The 25,563-nt window shown below is 39.9% G+C and overlaps 1 protein-coding gene across 1 annotated transcript in view; it reads right to left on the reverse strand.

Moving 5' to 3' along the window:
- Nucleotides 1-21,427, reverse strand: part of EHD3 (EH domain containing 3) — a 57,139-nt gene extending 35,712 nt beyond the window's left edge. The window contains exons 1-2 of the mRNA XM_044663700.1: nt 20,410-21,427; nt 4,608-4,784 (exon numbers count right to left, since the gene is read on the reverse strand). Of these exons, the coding sequence (XP_044519635.1) occupies nt 4,608-4,784; nt 20,410-20,636 (404 nt within the window). The 5' untranslated portion in view covers nt 20,637-21,427. The remainder of the gene's footprint in view (nt 1-4,607; nt 4,785-20,409) is intronic.
- Nucleotides 21,428-25,563: the final 4,136 nt, after the last annotated feature.

Genomic DNA, 25,563 nt, shown 5'->3' on the forward strand with positions numbered 1-25,563 from the left:
GTTGTGAGGTTCAAATGAGATCCTATTTGCAAAGGGCTGAATAGAGGAGGTACTTAATAAATTCTTAATAAATAATATGATTAAATAAATAGATAACAGATAATAAATAAATGCTTAAATCTCCTCCTTGCCTCATCTTCATTCAAGATGAAGCTATCTTCCAATCCAACTACCCTTGAATCCACAGAAGTTATTAGAATATAAAGAGAGTAGTAGAAGGGTGAGTGGGGAGAAATTCCTATCAACAGGAATTTGGTCACAATTTGTGGGTCTTTATAATGTGGGACCCACACAGAGCCAGAGGAAAAATCTCAACGGGATCTTTCAAGTAGGCGTATCAGAGAAAGTGGGCTATTCCTGCAATGTCTTTGAGAGTAATGTGTCCTGTAAATCAGGGTGCCTGCCAGATCCTATCCCATACAAGCCTGCCTGTCTCCCAGGGCCTGAGCAGGACCTTTTTTGCCCACTTGATGCTTGAGCCCAGCCAGAAGGCACGTGGGAGGCCAAGGAAGAGGGATGTGGGAGGCTTCGCCTGGCTCAAACATTCTGAACATTCACAAGAAGCAAGAAAAAAAAAGTCAGGGGAGAATTGGAAAATGATGCTGGTTCTCTGGCAGATCCAATTCAGTGCTAGGGATGGCCAGGCAGCTACTCCTTTCTGCAAAGTGATAAAACCCTTTGAATTAATTAAGGATTCATTGAGTGACTACTCTAGAATAATAATCCTTCTATTTGTACAGGACTTTACAGCTTTGTAAATCATTTCATCTTCACAGTAGTGAATATAGAGAAAGCACAAAAACATTAGGAATGACAACTGGCGTTCATTCCCTTGACTTCTGCAAAGGATTTTATGAATATTATCTCACCGTTACCCTGAAACTTCTGATGCTATTATTCTCAGACAGCTGAGGAAACTCAATGAGGCTAACTCGACTTAGTTACCCAGCCACAGCCAGTTAAAACAGGCAGAGCTGATAGAGAAATTTTCAGTGTGTTTTTACACCTCAGAAATTGGCCAGTATATGTATTGGGGCTCGATTCATTTGCCCTGAGAGATTGTTGTTATTGTTTCTCAGCATATCCTTGGTTTGAACCCAGATCTTTCTGACCCTGGGGGGATTTAGGAAGACCTGATTTCTACACTTACTTCACTGTGCCTGTCTGGACAAGTCACCTAAACCACCCTGAATCCCAGTTAACTTATTTGAAAAATAATGATATTAACAGTATAGAGGGTAGTTGTGAAGATCAAATGAGATAATATGAAACTGTACATCAGTCTGTAAAACTTAAAGCACTAAATAATGATGAATTATTATTATAATAAAGATATTACATTTTATAAATATATTTATTTATATTTACATATTATTAGACTTTATAAAACATAATATATTATAATACATATGTAATATAATAATAATTATAATAATAATATTTTTATCCATGTTGCCTCTTAAATGACTTGCCTAAGATCACATAGTGAGTGGTAGTAGATCCAGGAGTAAAATCCTCTTTCTCTGACTGCTCTCTTAGTTCCTCTTCTGTGATAGTTTAAAAAAAAATACTCCTTTCCCCCTTTTTAAAAGAATTTTGATGTATTTTTCTTTTTNTCTCTTCCCACCACTGGTTTCCCATTATGACTCTCTCTGAATGGCTCCATCTTGCATCACAAGACTAGGACTAGGGGGTACCTCAGTAGTATGCTAAAGCCAGCTTGTACCAGCTCTTCCCAACTGTTAAATTTTGAATGTGAGCACTCACACCTCAAAAATTGACAAAAGCTGCAAATCAGGGCTTGACCTTAAGTAAGTGATGAAGAAAACATGAATATTGAAAAATAAAGCTTAAAAGGATGTCACATGTACATTTCTTCCAAAGAGAGGGCTATAAACATTATGATAAACCACTAGCACACCTTTGGACCTCCTCCTTTTAGAGGCTATGAAACTGAAGTCCAGGGAGCTTGCTTTTTTTTTTTTTCTTTAATCCTTACTTTCTGTCTTAGTATCAACTCTAAGAAAGAAGAGAGGTAAGGGCTAGGCAATAGGAGTTAAATGACTTGCCCAGGGTCACATACCTAGGAAGTTTCTGAGGACAGATTTGAACCCAGGTTCTCCTGACTCCAGGTTTGGCACTCTAACCACTGTGCTACCTAGCCACCTCTAGAGATCTTGATTTGCTCAAATTCACACAAGTAGTTAATGGAAAAAACAGGATTTGAACCAAGATCCTCTGACTTCAAACCCAGCAACCTGTCCATAATACCAAAAGTACCAAATGATGGTCCATGGATCCATAGACTATGGATCTTTGTGGTTCTTGGTGGTATCGGCAGTAAAAACTATTTTTCTAATAATACACTAATATCATTTGCCTATTAAAATACTCCTCCCTTTTCCAACTATGTATCGGTGTAAGGGCCAGATTTTACCTCAACCAAAACAATACATCACAACAGATTTAATGCAGAAGCAGATATGAGAATCCAGCTGTCTTTTATTATTTCAAATATTAAAGAGATTTACAAAAATGCGTAGAACAATGCTACTTTTCTCATTTTGTTGTTTAGGGAAAAGTTTATATTAAAAACTTATTTATATTATACTTATTATTATTTTAAGTTAATTAATAAGTACAGTTTAAAAATTAGTTTTAATCATCTAACAATGGTAAACATTGGTATTTATAGTCCACATAAACAAAAATCTCTGAAGTTCTTAATACTTTTAAAGAGAATAAAGGGGTTTTGAAACTAAAAAATTTGAGAACCACTGACCTGTGCCATTATTGTCTTTGATTTTTTTATTTCTTGATTATGAAATTAAAGAGCAACAAACATGACTTTTCCATATATAAAGAATATAAAAGGATTATACCACTGATCTCTATTACATACAGCTTATTTTTAAAAATTATATTCTGAATTTAAAATCATAGTTCATCTAGTCATTCACTAAATCCTGTAAATTTCTACTTTAAGACATTTTACATCAATTCCTTCCTCTCCTTTCCCGACATCATCCTTACACTTTGTGTGGAATATCAGACTTGAAAGAACAAAAAACTTATTTCAAGCTTAACTTACATGAATAAGGACATGGAAAATCAAATGGATTGACATGGGCGGTAGTAGATTCTTTGTCGATGGAAGACTTTAAAAAAAAAAAGTAAGCTCAGCACTTTTCAAATACGTTGCAGAGGGGAAAGCTTGTTCAGATCTGCCTTGAACTAGATGGTCTCTGGTCAAATTTGGTTATCATAAGTATAGGCCCACAAATATTTGAATATAGTTGTCATGGCTCTATTAAATCTCTTCTCTAGGCTAAACGCAGCTAGTTTATTCAACAAATCCTCAAATTGCATGAACTCAAAACTTGAGCTCTAATCCCAGCTCTCTCATCAATTAGCCAGGTCGCCTTCACCTCTCTGGGTTTTATGTTTTACAAGATAATAGAATTAGACTAGATAATCTTAAAAGTGTTTTTTCTAATTTTTATTTTCAGTTCCACATTTTCCCCTTCCCTCTAGCCCTTCCCAGTTCATTGAGAAGGCAAATAATATGATACCCAATATACATGTGAAGTCATATATATCCATGCTAGCCATCTTGCAAAAAAAAGAAAAAAAATTAACATTGAAAAGATACATCTCAGACTGTACCCAGAGTTCATCAGATCTCTCCCTGGAGGTGCACAGTAGATTAGCAGATACTCTAAAGTTTTTTTTTTCTATTTCCAATTTAATTTTATGTGTGATCTGTGATCATCTGGTTTTATTTTTTCTGATCAAGGATTCTACCAGCCTATCAAATGTTATTTTGCATTTCTTCCATTTACATCTTCATGATGAAAATGTTATTTGCTGTTGGATGGAGGCCCTTAAGGCAAAGTAGTCTGAGTTAATAGGGTTGGAGTCAAGACCTATATTCAAATCCTGGGTGATTCCAGGAAAATCACTTAATCTCTGTGCCTTAAGTAGTTTCCTGGGATTTAAGGCTCCTCCCAGGTAGCAGTTGTACAATGGAAAGAATGTTGCCTTTATAGACAGGGATCCTTGATTTAAATTCCATTTTTACTATTTACTTGCTGTGTGACCTTAGGGAAGTAACTTCACATCTCCTTTCCCTCATCTTTGAATGAACAAGTTGGATTAGATGACCTTTAAGGTCCCCTTCTGCCTCTAAATCTATAATCCTATGATTTTGAGCCAAATTCCAGCCAGGCTGGGATTAACCTCCAGGAAACAAATATCCCAGATGAGGCAGCCTGGGTCACACTCATCCGGAGAAGGGAGAAAGAAAGGAAAGGAGAATTCGAGTTGGCTCGGTGCCTTGGCCCCCACCCTGGATGGCGGTGAATGGGGCTGGTGTTTTGCCACCCTGAGGCTCCTATTCATGTTTGTCCACATGGAGAGTGACTTGGCTCAGCTCAGCATGACCCGAGATACTGAAGGCAGAGGAGGGCAGGAGGGAGTCCTCTGGCCACAATAAAGACTGGCAGTCTATGGAAAAAGCTGACTCCATCTTTTCTTCTCAGCTACTGAGTCCATTCTATTTCTTCCCCCCAAGGAGAGGGAGGTGGGAAAGGGCCCTACTCACCAACCTGTTCAAGAAGGCATTCCCAAAAGCATTGAGTTTCCGGAAGGGCTTCTTCGGATCTACCACCAGTGCGTTTCCTGGAATGATTCCTTCCACATCTCCCTGCATCACCGCAATGAAGGAGTCAGTAGTGGGCTCTGGCCCAATTCTCATGCCTGGGAAGTCCTGTTCCAGTAAGTACCTGGCAAAAGGAAAGACAGGCTTGATTTTGTTATTCTGATCAAAGAGTGATTATAATGGCCTGTACATTTATATGGTGCTGGCAGAGGGTCCCAAGTTGCCCTGACTCACAACCTAGGGATCGTCTTTGGCTCTCCTACTCCATACCCCAGGAGCGGGACAGTTAAGGGATGTTTGTGGATGAGTGCCCATCCTGGAGTCAGGAAGACTCATCTTCTGGAGTTCAAATCTGGCTTCCAACATTTACTAGTTGTGTGACCTTGGGTAGGTCATGCCACCTTGCTTGCCTCAGTTTCCTCATCTGTAAAATGAGCTGGAGAAAGAAATGACAAACCATTCTGGTATGTTTGTCAAGAAAACCCTAAATGTGGTCACAAAGAGTCTGATATGACTGAAAAACAACTGATACAGCAATGGTTATTTCTACCTTCACAACATTTCTTGCATATGCCCTTTTCTCTCCTGTGACACTGTCACCACCACTTTATCACCTCATACTGGGCTACAACAACAGATTTCTGCTTGGTATCCCTGGCTCAGAAGTCTCTCCCCACACAGGCTTAATTCTCATTTAGTCCTCAAATCAAGTATACGTTTGACTGTCTTACCACCCTAATCAATCTGCTCCAATGGCTCCCGGTTACATTCCAGATCAAGTATCAAATCCTGTTTGTCTTTTAAAAGCCCTTCATGTCTGAGCCCCTTTCTCCCTTTCCAGTATTCTTCCTCCTGAGTGCCCCTACTCTTACAGAATCTGTGATCCAGTGACGTTGGCCTTTCTGCTGTTCCTTGAACAGGACATTCCATTTCCCACCTCCGAACATTTTAATTTGTTGTTCCCCATGTCTGGAACTCTTTCCATCTTTCCATTCTCCCTCCTAACTTCCCTAGTTTCTTTAGTCTCAGCTAAAATCCTGCCTCCTATGAGAAGCCTTTCTTGATCTCTCCCTAATTAATGCTGGAGCCTTCTCTCTCTCTTGATTATTTTGTGTGTATCTTTTCAGGTGGTTGTTTGAATGTTCTCTCCCCTATTGGACTGAGCTCCTTGAGAAGTTGTTTTTGTTTGTTTGTTTTGTCTTTTTTTGTAGCCCCAGAGCTTAGCACAGTGTCTGGAATATTAATAAATGTTTGTTGACATGATTTTAAAAAGTTATTATTCAGTCATTTCTAACTCTTCTGTCCCATTTGGGGTTTCCTTGGCAAAGATACCAAAGTGGTATACCATTTCCTTCTCCAGCTCATCTTACAGACGAGGAAACTGAGGCTAACAGGGTTAAATGACTTGTCCAAGGTTACATAGCTAGTAAGTAACTGAAACTGGATTTGAATTCAGGTCTTCATGACTCCATGCCTGGTACTCTATTCATTGTGCTACCTAGTTCCCTCTCATTTAACTTTTCTAGGCTTCATTTCTTCATCAATGGGGTTATAATATCTCCCACTTTACAGAGTTGATTATGAGCCTCTGATGAAATAATGCTTAGCAAACCTCAAAGTGTTCTATAAATGCAAGTTAGCATTACTCAACAAGGATGACAAATAAACTATAATTATGCCTTTACAATGGAAATGATGTCTCTATAAACCTTGCTGCTTTAGCTCAGGTTATTTGCAAGTGAAAATATTGCTGATAACAATAGTTACACTTGCCAGGGCTTGAAGGGAAAGAGATAAGATGGTGGCACAGTTTGTATAGTATTTGAGTGAGAGAAATAAGGAGATGGAGTGGTATATTGTAGCATTTTAGTGAGTGAAGGAAAGAGCAAATGAATTTTTGAGTATTAATAAAAAGATTCATGATATGTTTTCCACTGCAATTATCTCTCATGGCCATATATGTTATTTGTATATGGCCCTTCCCCATGTGTTTCATAATGTTTCAAGTCTTCCCACTGATGCTCTAAATATTTTTAGAAGACTTTTAGGGAAATATTTAGTTGTTACTTTTTTTTTACTATGTCATTTTATTAAATGCCTTTGTTTTGAACTTAAGATTGGTTTTCTGCTTCATGGAAGCAGTATATCAAAAGGCTAGCATTGTAGTAAAAAAGGACCTGTGTGACCCTCAGGAACATCGTGTTATCTCTTAGGATCCTGAGCAACTCTCCCAGACTATAAATTACACATGACTTGTAGCTATACATCAGTGGAGGGTTTCCTTGCTAGGAATTCTTGAATTGATGAAGCCATAGGTCTGTACCAACCTTTCCCCATCTTTACTCCCCATAATTCTACCTCATCCTTCCCCCACACTATCATTGTTCAGTCTATTACATCTTTCTCTCCAATTCCTTCTGATCAATCAATACTACTCACCCAGATCTCTCACCCCCACAGGAGCTGCCTGCAGAAATGGACCATTGCCAAATTTGGGGATGGGTGGATCAGTGAGTAGCTGTCACTTGAAAGTCTAACCTATGTGGGCAAAAGTTGTCTTAACAACTATTTTCAAAGCCTCAAATTGTGGGGATCAGGACCTTCATATCTAAGGCCCCTAATGCTGTGAGAATTGTCTCTTCAGTTTTCCATTTTAAATTACTTGAGGAAAAAATATATACATAGTGATGGTCTCAGAAGGAGAAAGAATAGGGGAGAAGAAGGTTGAGAGAGATAAGAAACTGAAAGCAAACAAAGAGAGAGAAAAACCAAACAAGCAGATTGTTTGCTACTATGTTGCACCAGGTGCTCTATCCAGTCTTAATAGATCATAATAGGTCTTATGAGATGTTTGCCAGCTTTTGCAGAAAAAGTGATACTGTGGAGTCATGGAGTCTGGCAAGAAGTTGAAAAAAAAAGTCTACAAATAAAACCATTAAAAAAAAACCCAACACAGAAGAAAACAAAATAGCAAAACAGAAGTACACAAATAGAGCAACTTTGTCACTATTTTAAAGATAGAATATATAATATACATGTGTTTATATGCTTCTTTTAAAAAAAAAACCCTCACCCTCTGGCAAGTATTGGTTCCAAGGCAGAAGAGCAGTAAGGGCTAGGCAGTTGAGGTTAAGTGACTGCCCAAGGTCACATAGCTAGGAAGTGTCTGAGGACATATTTGAACCCAAGACCTCTGTCTCTAGTTCTGGTTCTCCATGAACTAAGCCACCTAGGCAACCACTGTTTTTATATTTCTTAAAAAACAAACTATATATAATAAAATTTCATAGCTTTTTAAAATACATTTTCTCTTTCTTTTTCTTTGTATATTGAAATGTTTGTTTGCTAATGATTGTTAGGTTCACAATTTTAGAAAAAAGAAAAGAAAAAGGAGCAATCTGGATCTAGACTTTTAAGTGGCTTTGAGAATTTACATACATCTCAGGACTAGTGATTGTTCAATCATGTTCCATCAAGGGAGGGGCATATGTTGAGGTTAGAGACTTTGAGAGAGGGAAAACATCACCATAGTGCACCTGGACCCTTTGTTTCAGGAAAGTCTTTCACAAAAGACTTACTTCTATAATTAGAGTTTTAAAAACACTCAAAAAAAAAAACCCAGACAGAAAAAGTAGCCACATCTTGACATCAATGAGAAGCAACCAGCTTTTGTGATAAAATGCTAGTCAGATTCTGACTGATTGGTAACTCCACCTACAAAGGTCCCTTGAACTGCCTTTGACGTATGAAAGGCAATTAGTTGGCACAGTAAACTGAAAAAAAAGGCTTGTTATTTGTGATACATATATGACATAGACCTTTAGCAGCAGGGTGAAATGGAAATGTGTCAGGCTTGAGAAATTCAACCTCTCCTGCTGGGTACTTACTGATTTTTGCCTGCAGCTAGAGGGTCTGAGGGTCTGTCTGTCTGTCTGTCTGTCTGACACACACACACACACACACACACACACACACACACACACACACACACACATAAAAAAGAGGCCAGAGAAGGAAGGAACTTGACTTTGAAATCACAGAATATTGGCAGTGTTATGAACTTTTAGACATGATTTAGCCTTTACCCATTCATTTCTGCAGAAGAGAAAGCTGGGATCTCCAGACATGAAGTGACTCGTACAGTATCAAACAATCCAGAGCTAGAATTACCTAAATTTCCTAACTCCTATCACAAGGCTCTCAAACTAGACCCTAAAGCTCCTGCCTCCTGAATGAGAGAACAAATGCCATGAGATCGATGCTCTTTCCCTGTTCTCCTCTCCCCAAATACAACAAACCACTAGTGAGTAGTGATGATTCAAACCTGGGTACCAACTCTGGAATTTCCACTGGCTTATAATGCCTTCAATATTATAAAGAATTAAAGCAATTTATTTGCATAAAGGTTGCTGGGCAGTTGGGTTGCTATGGACTCCCTTCCTCAAAGATAATAAACACAAGAGAGGAAGTCACTAGGGAAACTAGGCCTCTGTGAATAAGACTAAGGCATGGGTAATAATGTTGATAAGTAGTAGTATTTGTAGAAGTAGTAGTAATAATAATAATAATAATAACAATAATAATAATAGACTACATTGGCCTGAGCAGATTCAAGCCCTCTTGGGCTGTCCCTCCCAAATCACCTTCCTAGGATCCCAGCCTAAGCAAACAAACACTGCTGGGAGCCAGGATTTCCTCTGGTAATGGGATTACTATTAGGGCAAGCATAACTGATCTAATAACAAAAATAAAAACACTTACCATGAATGTTTCTTTTTACTTTTCAATAATCATTCAGCATACATTTTAAAACTTATTGTGCAGAGAAAATTGTTAAACCATAGAAGAAAAAATACACAGTTCAGAGAAGATCTAATAAGACAGTTTCTGGTGAGCCTACAGCCTAGTGAGTTTTTTCAATAATAAAATCAGAAAAGCATAATTTTTCCTTTTATTAAACCCAAGTCTACCCCCTTAAGCTCTCATTGATTGGGTCCGAGTTCAGTCCTAGGTAATGACATAGAAAGTCCAGTTTTTCTTCTCCACTGCTATTCACATAGCTGAAGGTAGCTATTACATTCATTTTCTCTATTGATTCTTAACACAATCATGAAGGATCAGACAGAACAAGCCCACACTGTTTTTCTTTTGCAGGTAAGGAAACTGAGGCAGGAACTTATTCAAATCTCAATGGCTTGATAGTGTCAGAAGAACAGGTAAGGAAATGAGGCGGAGACTTAATTAAGTCTCGATGGCTGGTGAGGGTCAGAGAAGCCTCCTATTCTATCCTGCCTTCACTCTCTCTGATCTGTGTACACTTCCTACCCTACCCCTCATTCAAACAGTGCTGTATCATTAGCAAGGCTCAATGGTTTGTGTTTAATTTTGCTGCCCTATTTGTTCCCCCCTAAAAGTGCATTTAAATATATACAGACACACACACACACACACACACACACACACACACACAACTGATTCTGGTTTGCATCACGTTTACTCTGGCATGATACCTACTCCCTAGATGTTACACCCTTTTCCCCTAAGGTTCCTTCACTCGTATAGCCAGGAACTCCAGTCACCTGTGAAAAAGTGAGTAAGAGAGAGGGAGAGAGAGAGAGAAAATTTGTGTGTATGTGTGTGTGTGTGTGTGTGTGTGTGTGTGTGTGTGTGTGTAGGAAAAGGGTGCACATTGCAGTCCAGGTGGAAATAAGAACCAGGCTGAACTCTGTCTGCAAAAGGGACAGAAATGCCAAACAAGGAAAGTTATCCCTGATGGATGCTGGCCAAGGGATTGGAAGTCTGGAAAGAGGTAGGTCATAGTTTAGAGAAAACAGACCCACATAAACTGTGCCATCTCTGTGTATCTGAGGCCCATCATTTCACATTTCTCCCTAACAATGTAATAGGAATGTCTAATGCTAAAAGAAGAGATACCTGCTTATTGGTCTGGACTCAGGATGTTTCTCCTTCTAGGAGGATATTCCCAGGAACTTGACAAGTCAACCCCAGTGAGGCATATTATGTCAGTGCATGCTTACAATTCTAATATTGGTGTGGGAGAATTCCTGGTATGAAAATTCCTTCTGTTCCTAGAGAACCCCAACTCAGCTATAACCTATAGTCTTAGTTGCCTAAACTAGAGCATTGAAAGATGAAGTGACTTCATTTTTGTTCAGTCACATAGTTGATATGTACCAGAGGCAGGACTGAAACTCTGCCTTCCTGAGCACAAAATTAGTTCTCTATAGATTATGTCTGGCTTCCTCATATTTTAGAAGCAAACTGAGCCCTTAAGGAAATGATGTCCCCCTTTAGGATATGGAGTCCATCTTGGGACCAGACTCAATAAATACAAAGGAATTACGATATTGCAAAAGAACTGAGCATGAACTAGATAAGAGCATGTGGAAAATGTCTATGCTTTGAATTCTAATCCAGCCTTCATATCTGGCTCCCTGTGTATAAAGGATGCTATTTAGCTTAAGACTCAGTTCTTTTGTCTGAAAGATGGGGCCATGATACCTGTGCCACCTGGGGTTAGGGGGTAAGAAGAGGAGGACTTATTGAAGAGATTTTGGTGTGTAATGGATAGAGAAATGGGATTGGAGTCAGACCTGGGTTCAAACACTTACTAGTCTTGTGGCTGTGGATAAGTGATTTTGCCTCTCTAATTCTCAGTTTGCTTATTTTTGTGAGAAACTGGACTGAGAACCTTAGAGGTCCCTTCTGACTTAAATTTATGATCCTGTGAATGTCTAAATACTTTTAAATACAGTTCAGTGGTTAATGAAGGTGGGAGGGAGGGAGAAATCAAAACCTAAGAAACATAGTTTTGCATAAGCCCAAGAATTTCTGGCTTCAAACTGAGTAGACAAATGTCAGTGATTAAATTTCTGCCTTCATACCAACTTCTCAAATTCCAGCTCTAGATAGATAGATCATGTACTCAGCTGATTAGCAAATAATGTGTTTTTCCCAGTTTTCTAACTAGACAGACCAAGTATCCAAGAAATCTAGAGTGTAAGTCTCAAGGTGGGCTGGTATTCTGTGTCAGCCCAGCCTGATGGGGATGAATGAAAAATAAATCCTTGGGAACACAGGAGTCCGAGGAAATTGAAGACTCCAGTGGTGTCCCTGTAATAGATCTTGGGGGCACCAAGCTGGAGCAGAGCAGGCAAGACTGGGCTGGGCAAAGGCACAGGGCATCTGGGTAGACCTTGCAGACCTAGAACAAAGGTTCTACTGTGCCTAGATCCAAACACAGAAAGGGAAAATCTACTAAGAAGCTTCACACAGTACGTCTTTATGGGAAAAGATAAAAATCGCCTCTGTTGGAAGACAAAAACATTCCTACAGGCATTTATATAAAAGAAGCATGGATTCATAGTTGGGCAGGTCTATCTAAGTAGAAGATGGCCATTTCTGGCTATCCCCAAAACTGGAAAAGCAGGAATAGGGAAAGGGGAATCTTCCTCCCAATAGGACAAACTCTGGAGTCAGCCTAGGAGATCCAGTAGTCTTGGCCACTCTAGGAGCAAGAGATTATAAGTGTGCACCACCATGCCCTGTCTCCTCATTTTATGTGAGAAAAATGAGGCCTAGGGTGGTGAAATAATTAGCTCAAGTATCCATAGGTAATAATAATCAAAGGCTGTATTTGCACTCAGGTCTCCTGACCCAGAACTAGGAATTGTTCCACATAATATTATACTGTCACTAAAATTCTTTGAGTAGCAAGCTGGTCTAATCAGGACAGAACACTTACTAAGAGGCCTGGCTCCATCATTCACTTCTTGCAAAACCATGAAAAAAATCACTTAATAGCTATGCCTTATTTTCTCCCATTTATAAAGTGGGAATAATACCCTCTCCTCCTTGGAGAGGTAGAATACAGTTAAATGAGATGTGTTTGAAGAGGCCTTGGGCAAGTCTGGCAAGCTGATGACTCCTGTGCTATCAATCCCAAGGTAGTAATTGATTTAATTCTCCTCTTCTAACTCTGCAGAACTCGATACCATTTTCCCAGAGTCACAATTCTCCTTTTACTACTCCTAGGGCATAGGACTTAGGCAGGGGAAAGTATTAACAACCACAATAATGGAAACTTTGCAAAAAACACAAATATACACCCAAATTTGAGCTATGTATACACATAACACACATTTAAGCATTATACACATATACTCACACCAATTTAAACTATATATAAAAAATATAAAAACATCTTTAAATATATAATATAGATATATCGATGTGTACATACACACACACACACACACACACATACACATGCACACACACACAAACTGAGGGTTGGAACAATTTAGAAATTCATCCTTAGACACACAGTTTATATAGAATAATATATAGAAGTGGGACTAGAATACAGGTCTTTCTTGACACCAGGTTGAGGGTTTATTCCACTATACCATGTTGATTCTCAGCTATATAACTGATAAAATAAGTTCTTCCACCTTGACATAAAATCTGCAGGGGGGGGGTGTTTCCTTTGTGTGGGGCCACAACAATATAAAAAAGTCCAGATACATGTCAAAGAGCAAATTAGCTCATCCTTGCTCTATCATCGATGGATTGAATGCTTTCCAGACATTCTTTTCCTGAGAGCCCTCACAGAATCCCCGGGCTGAATCTGAACCAGTAATGAAGAAGCCATCATTATTAATGCCCCTACCCCAGGGACTTGTACTTCCTTGTATCCTACTCAGGACCTCCAAGAGGTCAAAGAGCAATTACAGGATGGCTCTCCATGGACTAACATCTTGGCCCCACTCTGCAACTCTGGCAGGCCTGGGGCCTAGAAAAGAAGGATGGTCATAGTAAGTCAAGGGAAGGTGAATGGGATCAGAAAGTCTAAGGAAGAATGATAGGTCAGAAAGGATCTGCAGGGTCATTCTCAGGTCCAAATCAAATTAAGTCCACCTCATTCCATTCCTACAATTCATCAAAGAGGTAGCTTTTCTGGGTGAAATTATGTGGAAGATCGAAGGAAAGGTGGAAGGAAGTGAACATAGTAGTAGAAAATTGTGTTATCATACTTCAATGATGAGTCAACACTAGGAATGATACAAAAAGTATCTTGAAGGGTGAAAAGAGGAAGATGGAGAGGAGCTTGAATAAACCTTTCTCTATATAATAGCCACATGGGTACATTATTTAAAAATAAATAAACTCCATCAGCTTCTCATTGCCCAATGGTAAGGATGCTGATACAGATGGTACATATGACCTAAGAGATTTGGCATTGATCTCAGTTTGCGGTGGTACTGGCAGCCTAGCTCCTGGCATCAAGCACTTGCAAATCTGGTCCCCCTCACCCAATCTCTCAGTGCTCTCTAGTCAACAATGCCCTGAAGTCCAGCAATGCCTCCCCGTGGATGCCTACCTGGGTAGTCTACCTACATCCTAAGGAATGGCCCTCAGCAAAATGTACCTCCCTGGCAAACAGATCTAAGGTGACAATCAGGCAGGACAATCTGTGGGTAGCCAGGTTACCTCTGGGATAAGGACTTAAGGCTGAAGGTCTGGAGACTAAAAGACTGCCAGTATATGAGTGATTTTTCAACTAATATACTAGCGACAGGCTGCACTAGCAGAGAAGAGAGGCTGGGCCAATTTGTTGTTTATTTTATTACTTGGGTGGCTGGGCCTTGGGCCAAGGAAGTTATTTCAGGCAGAGACCACAGCTTGTTAATTAATTATTAGAAGAATGTCCTTATCTGCATGTACTTCCTTAGGCAGGCAATAGACCTAGTGGCAAGAGAATATAATTACAGGCAGACACTTAGGAGAAAGCAAGCCAGTCAAAGGAATGGGGGAAGAAGAGGCGAGTCCTCCCTCCTTGGTGCTGAGATATAAAGGCTTCCTCACAGGTAGGTTGAGCCTTCTGTTACCAGGTTAGGGACCTGACTGAGAGTTATCCTGTGTAGCAGAAGAGGCTGAGATAGGAGAAGGAACAGGAAGACAGCTGGATTCTTGGGCCACTAGCTTCCCCAGGGGAAGGAATAGTTTTGGCAGGAGTGAGAAGCTCTGAACAATGACACAGTGAAGTCTTGTATTGCCTCCCTAGGCCACAGCTACTATTGGGCTGCCAGCATCTCCTGGTGCACACTGCAGCTCTCTGACTGCCACACAAGGCCAGCACCTACATAAGAACAGGGGTCCTGAACCACTTCTGAATAATGGATTTCCACTGGCAGCATGGTAAAGCCTATGGACCTCTCTTCTCAGAATAAAGTTTTTAAATGTATAAAATAAAATATATGATTACAAGGGTAGCTAATATTGAAATAGTTATAAAAACAAAACAAAAAAAGCTCCACAGACTTCATGCTAATAACTGCTACATGAAAATGTTTTGGTCCCATTGGTGTTAAAAAAAGAGATTCAGCCTAACTTTGAAAGCAGGGAAGAAGGGAGATTCTGTTTTTCTGTTTCTTCCCTTGCCTGGAACCAGGAGGAATTTGTGATGACAACTTCTCCAGACGCAGTGCTGTATCCAGAGATGACTCAGGGAGCTAGCAGGTAGAGTATTTAATGTGGACATTTTTCATAGTATAAAAGCACTTAACTCAGATCACTTTTCTCTGGTTCCTTTAGGTTCTCTCTGATGTTGCCCTCAGGTTTCACTGGCCTCTTTCCCCTCCAGGCATCTCTCAGGAACTAGCACCTTTAATGAGGATATAAGCCTGATTTGAAGGAGCAGGGATCAGAGAGAAGGTATGAGACCAGGAACCCAACTTTGGCTGCTCTCTAATACAGTTGGGGAAATTAGTCCTAGATTCCACAAACTTCAAAGGAAAAGACCTTATTCTGCTCCTATTACCCAAGCATCCTTTCTTGTCGTGCTTCTTCTGGACCAGCCATACCTGTGAACCCAATGCTGACAATAGTAATTATTAATAATAATAGATAGCTCACTTATATAGTACTTTGATATTTACAGAGCTCTTTATACACATTATCTTATTAACACCTGGCAATAACTCAGGTTGTGCATGTGGGTATGATTATCTCCCCTTTGCAGAGATGGAACCTGAGGTTTACAGAAATGAAAAGGCTTAGAAAAGCAGTATGGCATAGCGGATAGAATACTGGGCTTGGAATCCAGAATCCAGCTTCAGATATGTATTAGCTCTGCAGCCTCAGTTTCTTCACCTATAAAATGTAGATAACAATAATAATAATAATAGCACCTATCTCAGCATTTTTGAAAGGTTCAAATGACACAATATTCAGAATATTATATAAATCTTAAAATGCCTTCAAAATGTGAGCTTAATAGTCATTATTAAAGTGACTTTTCCAGGGTCATAGGGAAACTAAGTGCTGAAAGATTCAAGTTGATGTTCGCCACAACTCCATAGGTTGCAATCATTTTTTCTTAATTCTCACCTGTTCTGGTAATGCTAATTCTGAGCTTCCCAAAATTAGGGGTTATGAGCTCACCTTTAATACCAAATCCAGACTGATGTTCCTATCCTTAATTTAGCTACTAGGAAACCTAACCATAGCATCTTAGATATTATTGCACTTGTGGAGGGGAAGAGAAGAAGCAATTATTTATTAAGCAATTACTATGTGCCAGGTACTGTACTAGATACTTTGCAAAAATGATCTCATTCAAGGCAGGAAAAGGAATAAGCATTTTTATAGCACCTATATGCTAGGCACTATGTCAGATCCTTTATAAATATTGTCACATTTGATACAACGATCCTTTATGGGAGGTGCTAGACTCTTTCCATATAAAATTATTTATGGTTTTTATATTTGTTATAAGCATAGATTCTCTCTAGCTGTGTGACCCTGGGCAAGTCACTTAACCCCCATTGCCTAGCCCTTACCACTCTTCTGCCTTGGAATCAATAGTTATTATAGATTATAAGAGAGAAAATAGAGGTTTAAAACAAACAAAAACAAAACCCTTACCTTCTGTCCTAGTATCAATTCTAAGGAGAGTGGCAAGAGCCAGGTGATCAGGGTTAAGTAATTTGCCCAGGACCACACAACTAGTAAGCTTTATTTGAACCTAGGACCTACCAACTCAAGGCCTGGAGCTCTATCCACTGTGCTACCTAGCTGCTCTGCACTTTACAAATAGTATTTTATTTACTCCTCACAACAATCCATTGAGGTAGGTGTTATTATCATTTCCATTTTATAGTTGAGGAAACTGAGGCATAAGTTTTTCAGGCAGGGTAACACAGAAACACACACATCTAAAAGATATTAATTCAAGGATAAGATCTTTTTCACAGACACCCTAAAAAAATGGTTCACTCAACCTCTATCTGACTATCTCCAGGGAACAAAAAGCTCACTATCTCATATTTACCAGTCCTGGTTAGAAAATTTTTTTGTGAATGAAACAAAATATGACTCCTTGTTAGTTCTCCCCATTGATCCTAATTCCAGCCACTGGAATTATACAGAAAAAGTCAATTTCTTTTCCCAAAAGACAGCTCTTGAAATATTTGGTTATCTCTTGGTCTTTCCTTTTTCAGACTAAATCTCTCCTGGCCTATTACCAGCCTGGTAGCTACCCATACTGCCCATCTTCTTGACAAAATGGAACTGACCAATGCCCCCTTTAATAGTATGGCACCCACACCTGAATACAGCACACAAGATCTAGTCAGTCCACTGCAGAGTCCTTTGAAATTTCTATCCTGGGGTTATAGCCCTTAAACTAGGGCAAGGATCCCACCCAAGCCCTCAGAAGCAAAGCAGGGAACCTCAACTCTTGTACCATCATCACTCATGCTGTGAATCTGACAGGATCAGTCAACAAAAGAAATAAAAAATAATCTGAATGCTCAGATTTTCAAATAATTCAATAGAAAAATGTATGGAAATGCTTACTACTGGGAATACAAAGATTTAAAAATGTGGCAGAGGGCTTGCCCTCAAGGAGCTTATATTCCTGGGAGGGGGAGGAGTATTTTCCTGACAATGACCTTGTAAGAGTGGTGATAGAAACACTATTGTCACAATTTTATAGAGGAACAAGCTATAACACAGAGACTTTAAGGAAACTACTGCCAGATAAGATGCCAGAACACTCTCCAAGGCCAGGGCTATTCCTACTATTCCACCCTGTATGCTGGGGATGGAGTTTGGAGAAATGATTTCATAAAATCTCTTAAAAACATGAAGCGTATCCTTTCTGGGATCAACCCTAAAGGCAGGGGGATTGACAAGCTAACCTTGAGGTCCTGTCCAACCCAAACATTTTTTAATTCCAAGGAATGAGCAATCTTCTCTCAAGGTGACAAGCATGTCCAAATGTTCTTCCCCACACAGGAATTCAGACCTCTAATCTAATTCTGCCAAGAACCAACTGTCTTGAGATAGTCATTATTCCCTCTGGGTTGTTGTTTCTCCACTTAAAAATGAAGGGAGGGGCAGCTGGGTAGCTCAGAGGAATGAGAGTCAGGCCTAGAGACAGGAGGTCCTAGGTTCAAACCCGGCCTCAGCCACTTCCCAGCTGTATGACCCTGGGCAAGTCACTTGACCCCCATTGCCCACCCTTACCACTCTGCCACCTATGAGACAATACACTGAAGTACAAGGGTCTAAAAAAAAATGAAGGGGCTGGGATGATGATTAGGATCCCTCTCAACACTCATCATTCTATGACTGAGCAATAAAGATCAAGTTAAAGGAAAGGAAGAGGAAAATCAGCCGTTTCCCCCATGTTGGACGGAAGGCTAACATTTTAGGATACAGAGGAAAGCCATAGAAATCTAGACTAACACTAGGTCTTAAAACTTTCTTGGCATCATCACAGAGGGGGCAAATGCTAAGGGCGATGGTTGGGCACAAGATTCAATAAGACCTGGGTTTAAATCCAATCTTTGATACTTCCTAGCAGAGTAACTAAGTGCAAGTCAATTGACCATCTGAACTTCTGATTCTTCATCTGTAAAAAGGGGCTAATACGGTATGTGGTAATCTACCTTTAGGAGTATCAGAACTATTGTAAGAATCAAATGAGATTATGTATGTGACATGCTTTGCAAACTTTAGATTTCCCTCTATAACAATAATAATAATAAACATTTATATAGTACTCCTATGTACTATGCTGAGCATTTTTCATTATTATTTCAATTGATTCTCATAACAACTCTGAGAGGTAGGTACTATTATTATCCTTATCTTATGAATGAGAAAATGGAGGCAAATCAAGTTTAAATGACTTGCCCAGGGTCACCTAGCTAGTAAGTGTCTAAGATCAAATTTGAACTTTGGTCTTTCAGACTCTAGGTCTAGGGCTCTACACATCGAACCACCAAAAGTAAAAGTCTTAACCTCCATGATCTTTCTTTATGACTGTACTTTGCCACCATCCTCTTAGAACATTAGTCAGGGGATTTTTTGAACCCCAATCATCAGAACCTATATTGTGCAGCAAGCCGTGTGATGATTTATCCATGTTTGCCCACTTTTTCTTGATTATTTTTGGTACTAGGGCCTCTACAAATCAAAAATGGAACTATATAGAACTATACAGAATTTCCCCCAATATTTTGCTTTTGGAAGAGGCACAATTTTTGATTTAGGAAGGTGCCTAGAATATTTTTGAGGTCACCAGTGCTTTAAAAAAAAAAAAAAAAAAAAAGACCTTCATGGAAATCTCCACTAGCTTCACAACCCTGAGGCAACAAGGGATCAAGACCATTCCCACACAGGACATTGTCCTGGAAGTAATCTCCACTAAAGCTTTCTGGTTAAAAAGATACATAAAGATGCCTTTGCCAGGGCTGCCAGAAAACAAAATAGGCTCTCTTCCCAACCCTAGTGCAATGATCTATTCCTTTTGCAAACTGCTGTCGTTAATCTGCCCTGGCCCCAGCAAGTTTTAACTTCAGTTGTAGCTATAATTCACATATGTGAAGGAATAAGTCTCCCCATCTGCCCATCAGCAATACTGGCTGAGTTCAGATATGGCAATGATAGGATAACAAGCCTTGGAGGACTGGCCTGGGGCGGCAGGTAAGCCAGGGTCCTATTCAGTTAACCCAGAACAAGAAAGTTGAAGAGCAAAGCCATGTGTGTTTTAGTGGGCAAAGAAATAGCCTAGAAACTTTGGAGTTTGGAACCTAATCACAGCTTTCTGATATCTCTCATGCTCTCTGGGCTTTAGTTCCATCATTTGGAACGTGGAACGTGGGAGTAAAAAAGCCAACTAACCTCACTCCTGACCCCCTTAAAAGGCTAATATCCCCTAAGCCCCTTACAAGGGCAACTCAAAAGAACAGTTAATTCAATTGACATCTGAAGCTAAATATAGAAAAGTGGAATAAGGTGGTAGACTAGGGGACAAAGGAATTTTAGTACAGTGGAAAGAACACTGCATTTGGAGTTAGACTATCTGGGTTCAAATACTAAATGTATGACCTTGAACAAGTCACAACCTCTCTGGGGTTCACTTTCCTCATTTTAAAATAATCAAGCAAGCATTTATTAATCACTTAATTATATGAACTTAATTATATGATAGGGGTTGGTCTAGATAATCTCTAAGGTCCCTACAGTTCTAAATTTAGGATCCTGTGATTTCTTCTGAGCTTCAAACTGTCTAAAAATATTTCAAGATGCTCCCAGGCCTTTGAGTATAGGTGTGATTCTGGGAAAGTAGTGGTGAGGAAATAGACCCTTCCAATGTTTTGCCATCCCCAGACCTAACTACAACATAATGGAAAGAGACAATAAGTTCCTCTCACCTGATGAAGGTTGTTTTCCCGGTGGAATATTGCCCCACGAGGAGGACCATGGGCTTATTGTCAAAGTCAGCATCTTCCAGGGCCGGGGAGTGAAACTCATGAAACCTGTAATACTCTTCCAAGGGAAGCAGCTTGGTCTTGTAGAGTTTTTTGAGCCCCTCACTCACAGTCTGGAACACCTCCGGGTCCTTCCTTCTTCGGTCATCATGACCAAGCCAGCTGAACATCTTGGCTGAGGGAGTCCCAGCAGTCTAGAGCTATTCTACTCCTTTTCCCACGTCCCTGTTCTCTCTCTCCTAGTATTAGATCCAGGCAGGAAGAAAGCACCTGCCCAGCCCCCAACTCTCACAGACCTGCTTCTTCTAAAAAGATTACTAGCAAAAGTTGGCTCAATTTATTTGAAAACTATGATGGTGAGAAGAAAAAGAAGACGAAGAAAAAGCAACGCACTCCCCACCTGCAGGAGCACCCCTGGGTTCCTACACACACACACCCTTTATATCACTGTGCTCTGTGGCTTACCATCCTCCTGTCTAATGGCCAGGCAGAAGCTGACACTGGCTGCACACAGTAAACTGATCTATCTGCTCCTTTATTCTGCCTGCTATGAGGAGCAATCCGGAATATGTTCTCTCCTTCTCCTGGGTGGAATCCCAGTCCCTTCTTCATCCAGCTTGAGAAACTGCGTGTGGAGGAAGGTGGAGAAGAGGAGAACCTGTGACCCGAAGGACCCAAGTGCTATTTAGTATTGGCAATAAAAGTCACATCTGCAATTAAAATGTCAAATGAGCTCTTTCCTCTGCCTCCTCCCCACCGTCCGCCTCCCGTTCCTTCAGCAGGCTTGGGCTGGAGCTGCAGTGAAGCGCTGAGTTAGAGTTCACCTCCGCCCCGGTTCTTGCGCGTCTCGCAGACGCCCGGGGAGTGGCGTGTGTCCCGCTGTGCCCAGGAGAAGGCTCTGTCCAGGTCTCAGCAGGAGGAGCCCAGGGTCAGGCCAGCTCAGGCTCTGCTCAGCTCAAAGCCTGCGGACAGCTCAGCGGCAACAGCAGCAGCGGGCGCGGCGGCATGCCTCAGCCTGTACTGGATTTAAATACCAGCCCCGCAGGAAACCGCGGAGCAGAGGAAGTGCTGTCTACTGGCAAGCGACTCGTACTGTCCTGGACGGGGTGAAGCCGCGCCGGGAGCCGCCATGCTTGTGGGCAGGGCTAGGGAAGGTGGGGGCGCCGAGCGCTCCTGGTGTCGCTGGCAGCACCAGCAGTATCAGCTTCCCTGGCTGGAGAATGCGGGAGATGCTGCAGCTGCTGCCCAGGTGTGGCTGAGGAGGCACAGCGCCCTCCTTGGGACAGAGACGGATGGGGACGGCGCTAAGGGCGACCTGAGTTTTCTGCTTTCCTCTCTAGCAGTGATCCACCATGCAGGGCTGAGTTTAATCGGTTCTGAAAATAGTATCTTGTGAACTTGAGAGACTCCTTCTCTACCCACCCCCAGATTCCAGTGTGTGCTATTTACCAAGCTTAGAACCACAGCTGGACTAATCAATCCCTGGCCGAGGACTGAAGGAAGTATCCCAGCTCTCTTTAATCTCAGGGTATTTTAAGAACCTTTTTGGAGAAACCTATATACCTAGCAGGTTGTCTCAAGAACCTAGTGGGAAAAAGATGGCTACGGTTTATATTATTTACCAAACATTTTGGCTTTATCTGTCTATCTTCTGTCATCTATGTTTTTCTCTCTCTTTCTTCTATCATTTATCTACTATCATCTCTCTCTCTCTTTCTCTCTCTGTCTCTCTCTCTCTCTGTCTCTCTCTCTCTTTGCTTCTATATGCCTTTAGGTTATTTCTGTAGAGAAACCATATTGACGAAACAGTTTTCTATCTGTGGAGATCTGGGACTCATGGCTTTGGAGAGTTGCACTGGGGCACTACGAGGTTAAGTGACTTGCCCAGGTCACATGACTATTGTATGGTATAGCCTGGATTTAAATTTATATCCCCTGACTCCTTGGCCAGCTCTCTTTCTGCCCCTTAACCGTTGCTAGGAGTTTAGGCAATCGACTGGAAATAATTTTATTTTCTCTAATGTCACCTAAGCCTAATTTCATTTTCTCTTTGCAGTAATTCTTCAATATGCTGCTCTTGTCAAGAGACGTGGAAAATACCTGTAACTTTGACTTTTTGTTATTAGAGTAGCCTTGTAGAAAAGAAATATCATGTAATTTGTCTTGTTTATACTTAGATGTGTGTATTGCCTCTCCATTCTAAAAGGAGAGAACCTTGATGGCAAAAATTTTCACTAACTGCCTGTCTCCAGTGCCTAGCACAGAAACTGGTATAGAGTACTTATTAATTCTATTGATATATTACTGTGTACAAATGATACATTTCATAGAATCATTGAATTTTAGGACTTACAGATCAGTTGGTGGCACACCCTCATTTGACAAATGATCCCTTCACAAATTTATTAATTTGAGAATTGACCAAGGGATATTAATCTGGGATTGGTGAATTAAAAAAAATGACCACGATAACTATTTCTGTAGAGTTGGATTCCTTTATACTTATATGCATTTTATTTTAAGCATTTAAGAGCATTATTTTGGGAAGGTGTCCAGACTTCATCAGACACCCAAAAGAGGTTATAACACAGTGGGGGGAAAAGATTAAACACCAGCATTTAGTACAGATTTCTCATTTGACAGATGAGGAAGTTAAAACCCTTTGAGCTGAAATGACTAAGGATCACGGAATCTTAGATCTGGAAAGAACTAAAAAGATCATGGAGTCCCACCTTCTGCCCCATACTAGAATCATTCTACAACAGGGGGACTCTTGAATCTAAGGAAAGAACCCATGCAATTTGAGAAATCTCTGATTGCTTGAAAGTTCCTCCATATATTAAGCTGAAATCTCTCATGTGATTACGAAACAGCAGGGCAAGGATTATATCCTACATCTCTGAACTGCTAGTACAATGCTCTTTCCATCAGGATGTCTAGTAGGCATCATGCTGAGTCTGTAGTAAAGAGGTTTGTAATATGGTTTGGTTTTGCTGTCCTGTTCCCACATTGTTTCCAAAACACACTTGGTATTTTAATGGATTCATGATTTCACTGTATGGGATTCTATTCACTGGTATGGCGCATTACCACCCTGCTACCCCCAACTCTTGATCCATTATTTTTATCCATATTTTACCAAAAGGTCTACATTAGGGACATCCATTTAATATCCTTAATTCTTATTACATGGCCAGTCCTCTTCCTTTTCTGGTCATACATGTCTTTAATAATGTATACTGTCATTAAAAAAAAAGTCATTGCATACATACCATGCTATGTCTTTCTATTATCCTTTGGTTTATTTATAATTTTACTTCTGAGATAATGATGTGATAGGATTTGTAGAAGCATAGTATCACTAGGAGAATATCATTATTAATGAAATAAGTTTATAGATGCAGTTTGGAATCATTGAAAGTATTATATAATTTCCCAAATGCAGGTTAATCTGGTCTTTTTCTACTACTCAGTTCAAGACACAACTTCAGTGCCTATCTAGTATATACAACTTTTAAAAATTTTTTTAAATATTTTCCCATATTTACATGATACATTTTCATTCCCTCCCCTCATACTTCCCCCCCTCCCAGAGCTGGCAAGCAATTCTACTGGGTTATACAAATGTTATTACTTGATACTTATTTCCATATTATTCATTTTTACAATAAAGCTATCTTTTAAAGCCTAAAACCCAAATCATATATCCATATAAACAAGTGATAAGTTTTTCTTTTGTGTTTCTACTCCCATAGTTCTTTCTCTCAATGTGGATAGCATTCTTTCTCATAAGTCCCTCAGGAATGTCCTGGATTATTATATTGCTACTAGTAGTAAAGTCTATTACATTGGATAGTTCCATAATGTTTCACTGTCAGTGTACAATGTTCTCTTGGTTCTGCTCATTTCACTCTGCATCAGTTCTTGGAGGTCTTTCCAGTTCACATAGAAATCCTTCAGTTCATCATTCCTTATAGTACAATAATATTCCATCACTATCATATACCACAATTTGTTCAGTCATTCCCCAATCAAGGAATAAACCCTCATTTTCCAATTTTTTGCCACAACAAAGAGTGCAGCTATGAATATTTTTGCACAAATTTTTTTCCTTATTATCTCTTTGTGGTACAAACCCAGTAGTGATATTGCTGGATCAAAGGGTATTTATTCTTTTAAAGTCCTTTTGCGCATAATTCCAAATTGCCTTCCAGAATGTTTAGATTAATTTACAACTCCACCAGCAATGCATTAGTGTCCCAATTTTGCCACAACCCCTCCAACATTCATCATTTTAGGATATACATCTTGATGGAGTAATTTTCTGGGCTTTTTAGACAACTATATGCTACAGTACAGGTATTGCATATGTTTCATCCACTTTGTTTTTCTGTTATGGTTTGTTATACCAATCTATTTTAAATTTCTGAGAATTTCATTGAGAAAACTTTGTAATATAAAAGAGTTCAATATATTTAATTTAGTATTATCTGCAAATAGGGGCATTTGAAGGATCTTACCATGAATAGGAAAGGCTTTATGCCTTTGAACATTAAATAAGACCTTTTATAAAAATAGCAACAACCTTGGCTAAGCATATAAATGTCTCTTTTACACCTTTTTTATTTTTTAATTTTTAAACCTTTAACTTCTGTGTATTGGCTCCTAGGTGGAAGAGTGGTAAGGGTGGGCAATGGGGGTCAAATGACTTGCCCAAGGTCACACAGCTGGGAAGTGTCTGAGGCCAGATTTGAACCTAGGACCTCCCGTCTCTAGGCCTGACTTTCAATCCACTGAGCTACCCAGCTGCCCCTCTTTTACATCTTTTTTTAATGTCAATAGATGCTTTGTCACAGACTCTCCTGATTTTAATGTAGGGACAGCAAGATGACATAGTAGATAGAACACTAGGCTTGTAATCAAGAAGGCAAGTTCAAATTCAGCCTTGAACAATTACTAGCTATGTGATCTTAGACAAGTTACTTAACCACTATCTGCCTTAATTTCTATAATAGTATCTATCTCCCAGAGGTTGTTGTAAAGATCAAATGAGATAATTAAAAAGCACTTAGCACATTGCTTGGCACATAGTAAGTA

This window comes from Gracilinanus agilis, chromosome 2, assembly GCF_016433145.1.
Source record: "Gracilinanus agilis isolate LMUSP501 chromosome 2, AgileGrace, whole genome shotgun sequence".
Lineage (NCBI taxonomy): Eukaryota > Metazoa > Chordata > Mammalia > Didelphimorphia > Didelphidae > Gracilinanus > Gracilinanus agilis.